Source organism: Amblyraja radiata, chromosome 7, assembly GCF_010909765.2.
Source record: "Amblyraja radiata isolate CabotCenter1 chromosome 7, sAmbRad1.1.pri, whole genome shotgun sequence".
NCBI lineage: Eukaryota > Metazoa > Chordata > Chondrichthyes > Rajiformes > Rajidae > Amblyraja > Amblyraja radiata.
In genome coordinates, this window is record NC_045962.1 from 84,035,365 (window position 1) to 84,051,766 (window position 16,402).

The following is a 16,402-nucleotide window of genomic DNA, read 5'->3' on the forward strand; positions in this document are numbered from 1 at the left end:
AGCGTACAAACTCCATACAGACAGCACCCGTAGTCAAGGATGGAACCCGGGTCTCAGGCGCTGTAAGGCAGTAGCTCAACCACTATGCCACCCTGCTCGTATAACTTATGAACTTATGAACTCAGCGGGTCAGGCAGGCAGCATCCGTGGAGGGAATGTGGGGGTAATTTACGCATGCTGCTGTTCTGAACACATTCTTCTATTTCACAGCCAAGTTCCCTCACCTCCTGCTTAGCCTGCCGGGAGAATTGAACCAAACGTGTTCACGGGAGGACATACAGAACTCCCTACATTTTGGGCACATTGCTGTTGGCACCACGGCTGAGAAGTACATGGAGCTTCACAACTACTCAATAGTAAGTCTCAATAGCCAGGCTAGAGGGTATGGCTTTAAGGTGAGGGGAGCAAAGTTTGAAGGAGATGCGTCGGACAAATCTTCTACACAGAGTATGGTGAGTGCCTGGAACATGCTGCCATGGGTGGTGATGGAGGCAGATACGATAGTGGCGGTTTAGAGGCTTTTAGATAGGCATATGGATATAGACAATAGACAATAGGTGCAGGAGTAGACCATTCAGCCCTTTGAGCCAGCACCGCCATTCAATGTGATCATGGCTGATCATCCCCAATCAGTACCCCGTTCCTGCCTTCTCCCCATATCCCCTGACTCCACTATCTTTAAGAGCCCTGTCTAGCTCTCTGTTGAAAGTATCCAGCGCACTTGGCCTCCACCCCCCTAAGGCAGAGAATTCCACAGACTCACAACTCTCTGGGTGAAAAAGTGTTTCCTCGTCTCCGTTCTAAATGGCTTACCCCTTATTCTTAAACTGTGTGGCCCCTGGTTCTGGACTCCCCCAACATCGGGAACATGTTTCCTGTCTCTAGCGTGCAGGAGATATGCAGGGAATGGAGGGATATAGATCACAAGCAGGCAGGTAACATGAGTTTAACTTAGTACGATGATTGGTACAGATATTGTGGGCGGCAGGACCTTTAGCTGTGCTGCACTGTTCTATGTTCTCGGTTCTTAGTGCAGTTAGAGCATGAGCAGTCAAGTGCTGCCACCTAATGGCATGTTGTAATCACTACAACTTTTTGTAAATGTATTTGTACACATTTATTATTATCATGTGTAATGTAGTACGGTGAAGAGCTTTTTGTTGTGTGCCATCCAGTCAGCAAAAAGACTCTGCTGTGTAGGAAGGAACTGCAGATGCTGGTTTAATCCGAGGATTGACACACAAAAGAGAAGGAATGGGTGAAGTTCCGGGTCTGAAGAAGGGTCTCGGTCTGAAAAGTCACCCATTCCTTCTCTCCAGAGATGCTGCCTGTCCCGCTGAGTTACTCCAGCTTAGTGTGACTATCTTCAGCAAAAAGATTATATATAGTGTCATTGAGTCATACAGCATGGAAACAGGCCCTTCGGCCCAACTTGCCCACACCGGCCAACATAATCCCAGCTACACTTGTGCCACCCGGAATGGTACCATTTAAGGCACCGCCATTTTGCCTTTTCGGGGTGTTAGGGTTAGGGTTTCAGGGTGTTAGGGTTAGGGTTTCGGGGTGTTAGGGTTAGGGTTACGGGGTGTTAGGGTTAGGGTCAGGGTTAGGGTCAGGGTTAGGGTCAGGGTTAGGGTCAGGGTTAGTGTTAGGGTTCTGACGAGTACAGATATTATAAACGGAGGCGCCGAAACTGCGGCGCCGAAAAGTACCCGACCCAGTGCCACCTGCTTGCGTTTGGCCCATATTCCCCCAAACCTATCCTATCCATGTACCTGGCTGTTTCTTAAACATGATTAATTGTAAATATGATTACAATCAATCCGTCCACAGTGTACAGATGCAGGATAGGCACAAGGAACGTAGAAAAATAGGTGTAGGAGTAGACCATTCGGCCCTTCAAGTCATTCAATATGTTCATGGCTGATCATCTAAAATCAGTACCCGCTCCTGCTTTCCCCCATATCCCTTGATTCCTTTAGCCCTAAGAGCTATATCTAACCCTCTCTTGAAAACATTTGGTGAATTGGCCTCCACTACCTTCTGTGGCAGAGAATTCCACAGATTCACAACTCTCTGGGCTCAGTCCTAAATGGCCAACCCCTTATTCTTAAACTGTGTCCCTTGATTCTGGACTCCCCCAACATCGGGAACATTTTTCCTGCATCTAGCATGTCCAATCCTTTAAGAATGTTAGATGTTGCTATAAGATACCCTCTCATCCTTCTAAATTCCAGTGAATACAAGCCCAATCGACCCATTCTTTCATCATATCTCAGTCCGGCCATCCCGGGAATTAACCTGGTGAACCTACACTGCACTCCCTCAATATCAATAATGTCCTTCCTCAAATTAGTAGACCAAAATTTCACACAATTCTCCAGGTGTGGTCTCATCAGGGCCCTGTACAACTGCAGTAGTTGTGAATATAGAAGTTGGGAGGTCATGTTGCAGTTGTATAAGATGTTGGTGAGACCACATTTAGAATATTGTGTTCAGTTCTGGGCATCATGTTATAGGAAATATATTGTCAAGCTTGAAAAGGTTCAGAAAAGATTTATGAGGATGTTGCTGGGACTAGAGGGTGTGAGCTTTCGGGAGAGGTTGAGAAGGCTGGGTCTTTATTCCATGGAGTGCAGGAGAAGAAGGGGTGATCGGGACGACAGATGGCACAATGGGCTAAGTGTTCGGCTGGCAACCTGAAGGTGGCCGGTTCGAATCCCGCTTGGAGTGCATACTGTCGTTGTGTCCTTGGGCAAGACACTTCACCCACCTTTGCCTGTGTGTGAATGTGTGTGAATGTGTGTGAGTGATTGGTGGTGGTCGGAGGGGCCGTAGGCACAGAATGGCAGCCACGCTTCCGTCAGTCTGCCTCAGGGCAGCTGTGGCTACAGAAGTAGCTTACCACCACCGAGTGTGACTGAGGAGTGAATGAATAATGCGATGTAAAGCGCCTTGAGTATTAGAAAGGCGCTATATAAATCCCATCCATTATCTTATAGAGATCATGAAAGGAATAGATCGGGTTGATGCACAGAGTCTTTTGCCCAGCAAAGGGGAATCGAGGACCAGAGGAGATTCAATAGGAATTCGAGGGGTAACTTTCTAACACAAGGGGTGGTGGGTGGGTGTTTGGAACAAGCTGCCAGATGAGTTAGTTGAGGCTGGGACTATCCCATTGTTTAAGAAACATACAGGTACATGGATAGGACAGGTTTGGAGGGTTATGGACCAAGCGCAGGCCAGTGGAACTAATGCAGCTGGGACATTGTTGGCCGGTGTGGGCAAGTTAGGCCGAAGGGCCTGTTTCCACACTGTATTACTCTATGACTTCCTTGCTCCTAGACTCAAATTCTCTCACAATGGCCAACATGCCATTAGCTTTCTTCACTGCCTGCTGTACCTGCATGCTTACTTTCAATACCCGCATGCCTACTTTCATAAGCAGGACAAAGGATAGAGCATTTAGTTCAAGATTAAAGTCCAATTAAAGATAGTTTGATGATCTCCCATGAGGTACCTGGGAGGTCAGGACTGTTTTCTAGCTGGTGAAAGGACAGTTCAGATGCCTGATAACAGCTGGAAAGAAACTGTCAGAGTATACATGTTGACAAAATTCATAGTATACAAGCCTAGCCGTTCCATTCTATCAACATATGACAGTCCCGCCATCCCGGGAATTAACCTGGTGAACCTACGCTGCATTCCCTCAATAGCAAGAATGTCCTTCCTCAAATTAGGAGACCAAAACTGCACACAATACTCCAGGTGTGGTCTCACCAGGGCCCTGTACAACTGCCAGAAGGACCTCTTTGCTCTTAATGCTCCTTATACACCTCCAAAAGAGGTATATAAAATCATGAGGGGCGTACATAGGATGTATGCTTACAGTCGTTTTACTAGGTTATAACCATATAACCATATAACAATTACAGCACGGAAACAGGCCATCTCGCCCCTACAAGTCCGTGCCGAACACTTATTTTCCCCTAGTCCCATCTACCTGCACTCAGACCATACCCCTCCATTCCTTTCCCATCCATATACCTATCCAATTTATTTTTAAATGATAAAATCGAACCTGCCTCCACCACTTCCACTGGAAGCTCATTCCACACAGCTACCACTCTCTGAGTAAAGAAGTTCCCCCTCATGTTACCCCTAAACGTTTGTCCCTTAATTCTGAAGTCATGTCCTCTTGTTTGAATCTTCCCTACTCTCAATGGGAAAAGCTTATCCACGTCAACTCTGTCTATCCCTCTCATCATTTTAAAGACCTCTATCAAGTCCCCCCTTAACCTTCTGCGCTCCAAAGAATAAAGACCTAACTTGTTCAACCTTTCTCTGTAACTTAGTTGCTGAAACCCAGGCAACTTTCTAGTAAATCTCCTCTGTACTCTCTCAATTTTGATGACATCCTTCCTATAATTGGGCGACCAAAATTGTACACCATACTCCAGAATTGGCCTCACCAATGCCTTGTACAATTTTAACATTACATCCCAACTTCTATACTCAATGCTCTGATTTAATAGCTCTATCGGTTAGTAGAAGAGTTCGTTCGTTCGCTCATGTCTCAGACGATGCAGATCGCTGTTCTGGCTTCTGTCGTCGTCCAACATGTTGACAGAATTGTCGCTCGAGGCGTCACAGATTGCTTCGCGACGTTGCTTCTAGGGATCGGCACAAAGAGGCTTCTGTCATGATCCCCAGTAGAAGAGTCAAGAAATGTGAAGCTTAAGACAGGAATGTGGAAGGCAAAGGAGGTTTACTAGAATGTTGCCTGGTTTAGAGGCTTTCCGCTACAAGGTTGGATACACTTGGATTGTTTTCTCTGGAACATTGGAAAATGAGGGGAGACATGATAGAAGTATATAAAATAATGAGAGGCGTTGATACGATTGACTGGCAGAACCTTTTTCCCTGGGTGAAAATGTACACCATCAGAGGGCATAACCATAAGGTGAGAAGGGGAAAGTTCAAGGGAGATGTGTGGGGTAGGTTTTTTACACAGAGATAGGTGGGGGCCTGGAACTATTCTTGCTATTGAGGGAGTGCAGCGTAGGTTCACAAGGTTAATCCCCGGGATGGCGGGACTGGCATATGCTGAGAGAATGGAGCGGCTGGGCTTGTATACTCTGGAATTTTGAAGGATGAGAGGGATTCTTATTGAAACATATAAGATTATTAAGAGTTTGGACACGCTCCAGGCAGGAAACATGTTCCCGATGTTGGGGGAGTCCAGAACCAGGGGCCACAGTTTAAGAATAAGGGGTAAGCCATTTAGTACGGAGATGAGGAAACACTTTTTCACACAGAGAGTTGTGAGTCTGTGGAAATCTCTGCCTCAGAGGGCGGTGGAGGCCGGTTCTCTGGATACTTTCAAGAGAGAGCTAGATAGGGCTCTTGACGATAGCGGAGTCAGGGATATGGGGAGAAGGCAGGAATGGGGTACTGATTGGAGATGATCAGCCCTGATCACTGTGAATGGCGGTGCTGGCTCGAAGGGCCGAATGGCCTACTCCTGCACCTATTCTTCTATTGTCATTGCCAGGGGTGGCAGTGGAGGCGTTTAAGAAGCTTTTAGATGGGCACAAGGAAGAGAGGGATATCTGCCTGTACACGAGATATATTTCTCTATTCTTTGCGCCCATCCAAAATCGTGTACAGGCAGATGAGAGCAGTGGGCATCATGTTTGGTGAAACGTGGTGGGCCAAAGGGCCCTTTTCTGTGCTGCACTGATCTATATGTTCTAAACGCGACAAAGAAGATTAGTACTTGATGGTCAGTGTGGAAATGGTGGGTCAAAACCTACGAGAATGATCCCAGCAATGAGTGGGTTAACATATGATGAGTGTTCTAAGGCGCTGGCCCTGTACTCGCTGGAGTTTAGAAAGATGAGGGGGGGGGGACCTCAATGAGACCTACCGAATAGTGAAAGGCTTGGATAGAGTGGAGGTGGAGAGAATGTTTCCACTAATGGGAGAGTCAAGGATCAGAGAATAAAAGAACATCCCTTTAGAAAGGAGATGAGGAGCAATTTCCCCAGACAGATGGAGGTGAATCTGTGGAATTCATTGCCACAGATGGTTGTGGAGGCCAAGTCAATGGATATTTTTAAGGTGGAGATTGACAGGTTCTTGATTAGTAAGGGTGTCACTGGATATGGGGAGAAAGCAGGAGAATGGGTTTGAGAGGAGAGATTGATCAGCCGTGATGGAATGGTGGAGTAGACTTGATGGGCTGAATGGACTAATTCTGCTCCTAGAACCTATGAACCTATGAAACGGCCTGTTGCTTTGATGCCTGCAGCTGTGATTTCAGCCATGATGTTTGTGATGGGTGGAGCAAGTCTGAGGGATCACATGGCCTTCTCCTGCTCCTATTTGTTACACACCTCACAACTGGGGGGATGGAGACCATTCGGCTCATCGGATAGATGCAAGGCCAGGATGGAACCCCCGAGTTACTGGTTTGATACTGCCTACAGCACGATCGTGCCAGCACGTTTCCGAAAGATGACGGTAAAATTCGATTTCACTTTAGCTTTTTTACCTTGCGCTCGACAGGTGAACACGTCATTCCAGGTGATGCACCACCAGCAAGAAGCCACGGTTCTATCCGAATTCTTGTGTGAAGTCCAGGAGGGCCCTGTCTTGTCCTGCAGCAGACTCCAGATCCCTTTCAAGTTCACGCCTCAGACTATCGGCGCCATGAGCGTCGATTACTTCCACATAATGCGGCCTGGAAACAACTCCAAGACTGTGCTGAAGGTGACCGGCTCCTGCAAAGGTACAAACAATTTGCAACTGTGGGAGTCCGCTGAATTACTCCAGTACTTTGTCTCTATCTTAAGGCTAGGACTCTATTCCTTGGAGTGTAGGAGGATGAGGGGAGATCTTATAGAGGTGTATAAAATCATGAGAGGAATAGATCGGGTTGATGCACAGACTCTCTTGCCCAGAGTTAGGGAATCGAGGAGCAGAGGACACAGGTTTAAGGTGAGGGATAAAAGATTTAATTGAGCCAAGGACTATCACAACATTTAAGAAACATTCAGACACGTACATGGTAGGATAGGTTTAGAGGGAAACTAGACTAAATGGGACCCATTGGGTCCCAGTCACACAGGAGGCCTGGTCCCCCAATGCAACCCATTCCCCAATGCAATATTCCACCATGGCGTGGGAGGGGGGGGTGGTGTGGGGGAGCGGGGGTGGCGTGGGGGTGGGGAGGGGAGGGCGTGGGGTGGCGTGGGGGAGGGGGGGGTTGTGTGGGGGAGGGGGGGTTGTGTGGGGGTGGGCTGGGGGAGGGAGTAGCATGGTGGAGAGGGTAGGGGAGAAAGGGGAGGGGTGGCATGGCGGGGAGGGTGGGGGAAGGGGGTTGCGTGGGGGGGTGTGGTGGCGTGGGGGGGGGGTAGGGGGTGGCGTGAGGGGGAGGGGGTGTGGGGTGGCAGGGGGTGTGGGGTGGCAGGGGGTGATGTGGGGTGGGGTGGTGTGGGGGGGGTGGGGTAGCGTGGGGGGGTGGGGTGATGTGGGGGATGAGGTGGCGTGGGGGGAAGGGGGTGTGTGGGGAGGAGGGGGAGTGGGGAAGGGGGGGAGTGGGGAAGGTGGGGAATGGGGAAGGGGAGGTGTGGGGGGGGAGGGTAGGACTCCACTCAGCAGCCACCGGCCACAGCTACTTTCCCTACACCACATAGCGAATTTCCCGACTCCACACAGCGGCTTACCCGACACCACACTGCGACTCTCCCGATTACACTCTTGCGGACTCAATCAGCACTTGTGGACTCAACCCCGCCTCCGGGGATTTATTCTCCAGCGGGTGCCGGAAGAGGCGTTACCTTCATGGTGACTGACAGGCGAGAAGACCAATCTGCTGATGGTTTTTAAAACCATCATAACTTTTGTAATCTTCCACCAATCGGAACAAAACTTGGTGCGCTTGGAGGAGAGGAGAACTGTGAGTAAAGTGGCGAAAATCCTAGTGATAAAGGGTACCGTTATTGCGCAAATTAAAAAAAAAGCAAACTGGAAGTGGTCAAGATGAGAGTTTTAATAATAGTATATATAGATGGGCCAAACCCAGGCAAGTGGGACTAGTGTTGATCGAACATGTTGGATGGTGTGGGTAAGTAGGACTGAAAGGCCTGTTTCCACGCTGTATAGCTCTATGACTGTACAATTAGGATTCAATATTCAAGAGAGTTTATTGTCATGTGTCCCAGATAGGACAATGAAATTCTTGCTTTGCATCAGCACAACAGAATATAGAAGGCATGAATACAGAACAGATCTGTGTGTCCATATACCATTGTATAAATATATACACACATGAATAAATAAAACAGATAAAGTGCAAATAAACAGATAATGGTCTATTAATGTTCAGAGATTTGTTTCAGTTGAGTTTAATAGCCTGATGGCTGTGGGGAAGCAGCTATTCCTGAACCTGGACATTGCAGTCTTCAGGCTCCTGTACCCTCTACCTGAAGGTAGCGGGGAAATGAATGTGTGGCCAGGATGATGTGGGTCCTTGATGATGCTGCCAGCCTTTTTGAGGCAGTGACTTTGATAGATCCCCTCGATGGTAGGGAGGTCAGAGCCGATGATGGACTGGGCAGTGTTTACTACTTTTTGTAGTCTCTTTCGCTCCTGGGCGCTCAAGTTGCCGAACCAAGCCACGATGCAACCGGTCAGCATGCTCTCTATTGTGCACCTGTAGAAGTTAGAGAGAGTCCTCCTTGACATACCGACTCTCCGTAATCTTCTCAGGAAGTAGAGGCGCTGATGTGCTTTCTTTGTAATAGCATCAGTGTTCTCGGACCAGGAGAGATCTTCAGAGATGTGCACGCCCAGGAATTTGAAGCTCTTGACCCTTTCCACCATCGACCCGTTGATATAAACGGGACTGTGGGTCCCCATCCTACCCCTTCCAAAGTCCACAATCAGTTCCTTGGTTTTGCTGGTGTTGAGGGCCAGGTTATTGTGTTGGCACCATTTGGTCAGTCGGTCGATCTCACTTCTATACTCTGACTCGTCCCCATCAGTGATACGTCCCACAACAGTGGTGTCGTCAGCGAACTGGATGATGGAGTTTGCACGATGATCGGCCACGCAGTCATGAGTATAGAGTGAGTACAGCAGGGGGCTGAGCACGCAGCCTTGAGGTGCTCCCGTGCTGATTGTTATCAAGGCTGACACTTTTCCACCAAATCGAACAGTCTGTGGTCTGTGAATGAGGAAGTCGAGGCATTGGCCCTATTAGTGATGGGGTATAGATCACATGGACAGATGAGATTCATTTATGTTGGCCTCATGTTCGGCACAGGCATTGTGGGATGAAAGGCCTGTTCCTGTTCCTGTTCCAAATCCTAAGAGTTCTAACCAAGGGTGGCACAGTGTGCAGTGGTTGAGTTGCTGCCTTACAGCGCCAGAGATCCAAGTTCGATCCTGATTATGGGTGTTATCTGTATAGAGTTTGTAAGTTCTCCCTGCGACCGTGTGGGTTTCCTCTGGCTTCCTCCAACACTTTTTTTTTTTTTTTTCAGGAAAGGTTTTTTAATTGGATTTCTAAACAAATGTACAATTTACAAGGGAAGGTAGAAAGCTCAAACAATTAAAAAAAAACACTTAAACAAAATTATCAAATTAAAATATTAACATTTTTATCTACAATATATTCAACCTCCTGCGGTGACCAGCGTTCACAGAAGGCCTTCAGAGTCCCCGTGGACACCGCGTGTTCCCTCTCCAGGGACATGTCCTCCAACACTAGGAGCCATTCATTGGCTTTGGCAAAATTGCACATTATCCCTAGCGTTTAGGATTCCGCCAGTGTAAGGCGGCGATCGTTGGTCGGCGCGGACTAGATGGGCCGAAGGATCTGTCTCCGCGCTGAATCTCTAAAGTCGAACGTTTTATTACGACTAATTTTCTATTTGGCTTTTTCCGGTGACTATCAAAAAGGGCGAAGTGTAAAGTGTAAAGTGCAAAGTGCAACGTTTCTGATGCCGAGGGTCAACACCTCAGGAAAGGAAATGGAGAGAGAAAAATATAACGGCAAGAAAACCCACGCTCTTTTATACTTTTGTCACAGGTCCTGTGGTGTCGCTCTCAGAGCTGAAGATTAATTTTGGTTGTTTGTTCCTCGGCGCTACGCTGACTTACTCCATGGAAATCGCTAACACCTCAGATGTGCCAACATATTACCAGTTTGACATTGACTGCAGCCAAAGTGTGTTTGTCATTGACCGACGGTGGGGCTCCATAGGAGGGGAGTCGACGGTGAAATTAAAGGTGACATTCCGACCCACCCACCCCATGAACTACTACAGAAGAGTCGCTTGTCTCATCCATCATCAGGTACAGTGAAAACTCGGGCTTTAGACATTAGACAATAGACAATAGGTGCAGGAGTAGGCCATTCGGCCCTTCGAGCCAGCACCGCCATTCACTGTGATCATGGCTGATCATCCCCAATCAGTACCCCCGTTTCTGCCTTCTCCCCATATCCCTGGACGCCGCTATCTTTAAGAGCCCTATCTAATAGCCCTGTCCCACGGTACGAGTTCATTCCAAGAGCCCTCCCGAGTTTAAAAAAAATCAAACTCGTAAGCACGGAGAATGAACGTAGCAGGTAAGTCGGTGCTCTGGGACGTCTCTTAGCGCTAACGGCATGTACTCGGGAAGACTCGCTAACGGCAAGTAAGCACGGGAAGACTCGTGAACATTTTTCAACATGATGAGAAATGTCCACGAGAGCCCCGAGTACCGACGAGCGGCCATTACCGTAAATCTCCGAGTTCGAATCAGGGCAAACTCGGAAGAGCTCTTGGAATGAACTCGTACCGTGGGACAGGGGTTTTACTCTCTCTTGAAAACATCCAGAGAATTGGCCTCCGCTGCCTTCTGAGGCTGAGAATTCCACAGATTCACAACTCTCGGGGTGAAAAAGTTTCACCCGGGTGAAATTTCTCCGGGTGCTCCGGTTTCCTCCCATTCTCCAGTGTACCATCATCAGGTACAACTCCAGGTAAAACACTACTTGTCATTTCAATACGGAAAACAGTTCCAGCACCAGGCGGCACGGTGGAGCAGCGGTGGAGTTGCTGCCTGACAGCGCCAGCGATCCGGGTTCAATCCTGACCACAGGTGCTGTCCTTATGGGGTTTGTACGTTCTCCCCGTGATCTGCGTGGTTTTTCTCCGGGAGCTCTGGTTTCCTCCCACACTCCAAAGACGACGTACAGGTTTGTAGGTTAATTGGCTTTGGTAAAATTGTCAATTTTCTCTAGTGTGTGTAGGATAGCGTTAGTGTGCGGGAATCGCTGGTCGGCGCTGAAATCGGTAGGCTGATGGGCCTGTTTCCCTGCTGAATCTCTAAACTAAACTAAAAAGTTGATAATAGTAGGTAATATGCAGGAAGACAATGAACGAAGAAACCCTTTTAGAAAAACAATCCTGTTCACATATTTTCACGCTTTTGTGAAAGAAAAAAAAACTTAACAACACGTTCTACCAGATTTAAGAACAGCTTGTTGTTAGACTCTTGAACATCTCTCATATGCTAAAATTGGATTCCCGATCTGCCGATCTACTTAATTACGGCCCTTGCACTTTTTTTCTCTGCACATTCTCTACAGCTGCATTGCTATGTTCTGCACTCGGTTTATTTTCTCTTTAGCTTTAGATTTTGTACTCAGGTGTGGTATGTTGTGACTGGACGGCACAGGAAATAAAGCTTTACACTGTATCTAGTACTCATGACAATTACAGTATAAACTAATGCCAATACCAACTTGTTTGTGGAGCATGAGTCAGAACACTCTGCCATCTCCATATAAGAGATAGTTTAGTTCAATTTAGAGCTACAGTATGGAAACAGGCCCTTCGGCCCCCTGAGTCCAAACCGTCCAGCAATTCTCACACACTAACACTTTCCTACACACTTGGGACAATTTACAATTTTACCAAGCCAAGACACAGTCTGAAGAAGGGTCTAGACCCAAAAAGTCGCCTATTCCTTCGCTCCATAGATGCTGCCTCACCTGCTGAGTTTCTCCAGCATTCTTGTCTGCCTTCGATTCTCCCAGCATCTGCAGTTCTTTCTTAAACAGTTCATTAATGTTGTTCAGGGAAGGAGATCTATCCTGCCTGTAACTCCAGTGCGTTGACTTATAGACAATAGGTGCAGGAGTAGGCTATTGGCCCTTCGAGTCAGCACCGCCATTCAATGTGATAATGGCTGATCATCCACAAACAGTACCCCTTTCCTGCTTTCTCCCCATATCCCCCGACTCTGTTATCTTTAAGAGTTCATTCTAACTCTCTCTTGAAAGTATCCAGAGAATTGGCCTCCACTGCCTTCTGAGGCAGAGAATTCCACAGATTCACAACTCTCTGTGTGAAAAAGTTACCCCTCAGATTCCTATTAAATCTTTTCCCCTTCACCTTAAACCTTTGTATGTCCTCTGGTCGTCGATTCACCTACTTTGGGCAAGAGACTCTGTGCGTCTACCCGATCTATTCCTCTCATGATTTTGTACACCTCTATAAGATCACCCCTCATCCTCCTGCGTGTTGTATGAAGCGATAGGAATAGAATTAGGCCATTTGGCCCATCAAGTCTACTTCACCATTCATTCATGGCAGGTCTAGCTCTCCCCCTCAACCCCATTCGCCTCCTTTCTCCCCACAACCCCTGACACTGTGAGAAAATAATTTATTCTGAATTCCTTAACAGACTTATCAACGTAACAATGTGGACATAAGTCTGAAGAAGGGTCTCGACCCGAAACATCACCCATTCCTTCTCTCCAGAGATGCTGCCTGACCCGCTCAGTTACTCCAGCATTTTGTGTCTACTTTAGACATAAGGAACTGCAGGTGCTGGATCTCAAAAAAGGACCCAAAGTGCTGCAGTAACTCCGAGGTCAAGCAGCATCTCTAGAGAACACAGTTAGACATAGTTTAGGGATGGGACCCTTCTTCAGACAGATGAATGGTCCTGACTCAAAATGCCACCTATCCATGTTCTCCAGAGATGTTGCCTGACCCGCTGAGTTACTCCAGCACTCTGTGAAACGTCACCTATCCATGTTCTCCACAGATGCTGCCTGACCCGCTGAGTTACTCCAGCACTCTCTTATAAAAACGACACAAAGTGCTGGAGTAACTCAGGGGCTCAGGCAGCATCTCTGGAGAACATGGATAGGTGACGTTTTGGGTCTGGATCCTTCTTTAACGGCCTGTCCCACTTATGCAAATTTTTCGGCGACTGCCGGCACCCGTAACAGGCCGCCGAAAAATTTTGAAAATTCACCGGCGACCTTAAAGATGCTACGAATCTTTGGGTTACGAGGAGATTACTCACGACCATACAAGCAACGCCCTGGCGCCCAAAGAGTTGTACCTTGTTCTGGTCGCTGCTGGATTTTCAACATGTTGAAAATTTTCGGCGACCTGTAACGACTTATGACGGGTGCCGGCAGTCACCGAAAAAGTTGCGTAAGTGGGACAGGCCCTTTAGACTGATTGTAATGGGGGGATCCTTAAAGAGAGGTGGGGGCCAGACCCTTGTTTATACTCAGAGGACTGTGCTAGCAATGAACTTTTAAACCAACCAGCTCTTCCTGCCTTTATCACAGGATCCTCTGTTTCTGGATTTATTCGGTACCTGCCACTCGGACCAGGTGACGCCAGCCATTCTCAAGGCAAAACACCTGGAGGTGTACCACACCAACATGATACGTGGACTGACCTTCTACCCACCCGACATACTGACCATGATGCTGCAGGAAGGCAAGCTACAGCTGGATGTCGAAGGTGCTCTGGTCCTGGTTGCTGAGAAATGCTGTAAGCCCATAGAAAAACTGGATAAAGCTGAGGTAACTGGCTCCCTCTGTCCCGTCTCCTTTCTTTAGTTTACTTTGGAGTTACAGCGCGGAAACAGGCCCATCGGCCAGTAGACAATAGACAATAGGCGCAGTAGTAGGCCATTCGGCCCTTCGAGCCAGCACCGCCATTCAATGTGATGCTCATCCTCAATCAGTACCCCTCCGTTCCTGCCTTCTCCCCATATCCTCTGACCGCTATCTTTATGAGCCCTATCTAGCTCTCTCTTGAAAGTATCCAGAGAACTGGACTCCACTGCCATCTGAGGCAGAGAATTCCACAGACTCACAACTCTCTGTGAGAAAAAGTGTTTCCTCGGTCCTCCGAGTCCGTGCTGACCAACGATCCCCGCACACTAACACCATCCTGTGCACACTGGGGACATAGAAACATAGACACATAGAAAATAGGTGCAGGAGTAGGCCATTCGACCCTTCACCGCCATTCAATATGATCATGGCTGATCATCCAACTCAGTATCCTGTACCTGCCTTCTCTCCATACCCCCTGATCCCTTTATCTACAAGGGCCACATCTAACTCCCTCTTAAATATAGCCAATGAACTGGCCTCAACTCCCTTCTGTGGCAGAGAATTACACAGATTCACCACTCTCTGTGTGAAAAATGTTTTTCTCATCTCGGTCCTAAAAGACTTCCCCCTTATCCTTAAACTGTGACCCCGTGTTCTGGACTTCCCCAACATCGGGAACAATTTTCCTGCATCTAGCCTGTCCAACCCCTTACGAATTTTGTAAGTTTCTATAAGATCCCCCCTCAATCTTCTAAATTCTAGTGAGTACAATGATACAATGGTACAATTTATTTGTTGTCATTTGAACCTCATTGAGGTTCAAACTAAATTTGGTTTCTGCAGTCATACACACAAGAAAAAGAACCAAGACACAACACAATTTACACAAACATCCATCACAGTGAATCTCCTCCTCACTGTGATGGAAGGCAAAGTCTTATCTCTCCCCTGCACTCCTCATTCTCCTCCCGATGTCAGAGTCAAAGCCCCCGGCCATTAAAGCCGCGCCGGGCGATGCAAGGCCGCGCTCCAGGTACAAGCCCAGCCTATCCAGTCTTTCTTCATATGAAAGTCCTGCCATCCCAGGAATCAGTCTGGTGAACCTTCTCTGTACTCCCTCTATGACAAGAATGTCTTTCCTCAGATTAGGAGACCAAAACTGTAGACAATACTCCAGGTGTGGTCTCACAAAGACCCTGTACAACTGCAGTAGAACCTTCCTGCTCCTGTACTCAAATCCTTTTGCTATGAATGCTAACATACCATTCGCTTTCTTCACTGCCTGCTGCACCTGCATGCCTACTTTCAATGACTGGTGTACCATGACGCCCAGGTCTCGTTGCATCTCCCCTTTTCCTAATTGGCCACCATTCAGATAATAGTCTACTTTTATCAATTTACAATTATACCAAGCCAACTAACCTACAAACTTTGTGTGAGAAAGAACTGCAGATGCTGGATAACATCGAAGATAGACACAAAATGTTGGAGTAACTCAGTGGGTGAGGCAGCATCTATGGAGAAAAGGAATGGGTGACGTTTCGGGTCTCGACCCGAAACGTCACCCATTCCTTCTCTCCATAGATGCTGCTCACCCGCTGAGTTACTCCAGCATTTTGTGTCAACCTATAAACTTGTACGTCTTTGGCGTGTGGTTGGAAACTGGAGGTCCCAGGGAAAACCCGCGCTGGGTTTTTTTAACGGGAGAACGTACACATTCTGTACAGACAGTACCCGTATCCAGGATCGAACCCAGGTCTCCGGCGCTGTAAAGGGCCTGTCCCACTTGCATGCGATTGCATGCGTTTGGCGCGACCAAACGTGGTCGCTTGAGGCGTACGGGCACTGTATGGCCGCGCGGGGCCGGACCCACTTAGAAGCGCGGAGTTGTGCGGGGCTGGTCCCGACATCGCGCGGGGCTCCGAAAATCTGACGGTGTCCGAAATCTTCGTGCGCCAACGGCCTGTCGGCATGCAGGCGCATTGCAGTCGTACGCAGCGTCTTGACAGCGTACGCAGTGCCTTGACGACGTATGCCTAGCGCGTGGCGTTGCGTGATGACGTCACCGCCCGACGCCGTGTGACGCCCAAATTCAGTCGGCCCGCCTCCTGCCCAGCTGATTGGTAAGTATGACGCAAATGATGTCACGCGCGAACTTAGCGCTTACTTCGCCTGAACTCCACTTCTATTTGGTCGCGCCAAACGCATGCAATCGCATGCAAGTGGGACAGGCCCTTAAGGCAGCAACTCCACAGCCACATCTCTGTGCTGACCCAGTCAGGAAGATTATAATCAAGTGTGGAAGGTGTTGGTCACAGTCTCAGTTTTGGCCACCCTGACATAGGAAAGATGTTGTTATGCTGGAAAGAGTGCAGAGAGGATTTATGAGGATGTTGCCCAGGACCTGAGGGCCTGAGCAACAGGGAGAGGTTTGGCAAACTCAGACTGTTTTCCTTGGAGCACAGGAAGCAGAGG

General features: G+C 48.2%; 1 protein-coding gene across 1 annotated transcript in view; it reads left to right on the plus strand.

Moving 5' to 3' along the window:
• Nucleotides 1-16,402, plus strand: part of cfap65 (cilia and flagella associated protein 65) — a 213,101-nt gene that overhangs the window by 16,644 nt on the left and 180,055 nt on the right. The window contains exons 6-9 of the mRNA XM_033024878.1: nucleotides 211-356; nucleotides 6,571-6,793; nucleotides 10,100-10,365; nucleotides 13,649-13,888. Of these exons, the coding sequence (XP_032880769.1) occupies nucleotides 211-356; nucleotides 6,571-6,793; nucleotides 10,100-10,365; nucleotides 13,649-13,888 (875 nt within the window). The remainder of the gene's footprint in view (nucleotides 1-210; nucleotides 357-6,570; nucleotides 6,794-10,099; nucleotides 10,366-13,648; nucleotides 13,889-16,402) is intronic.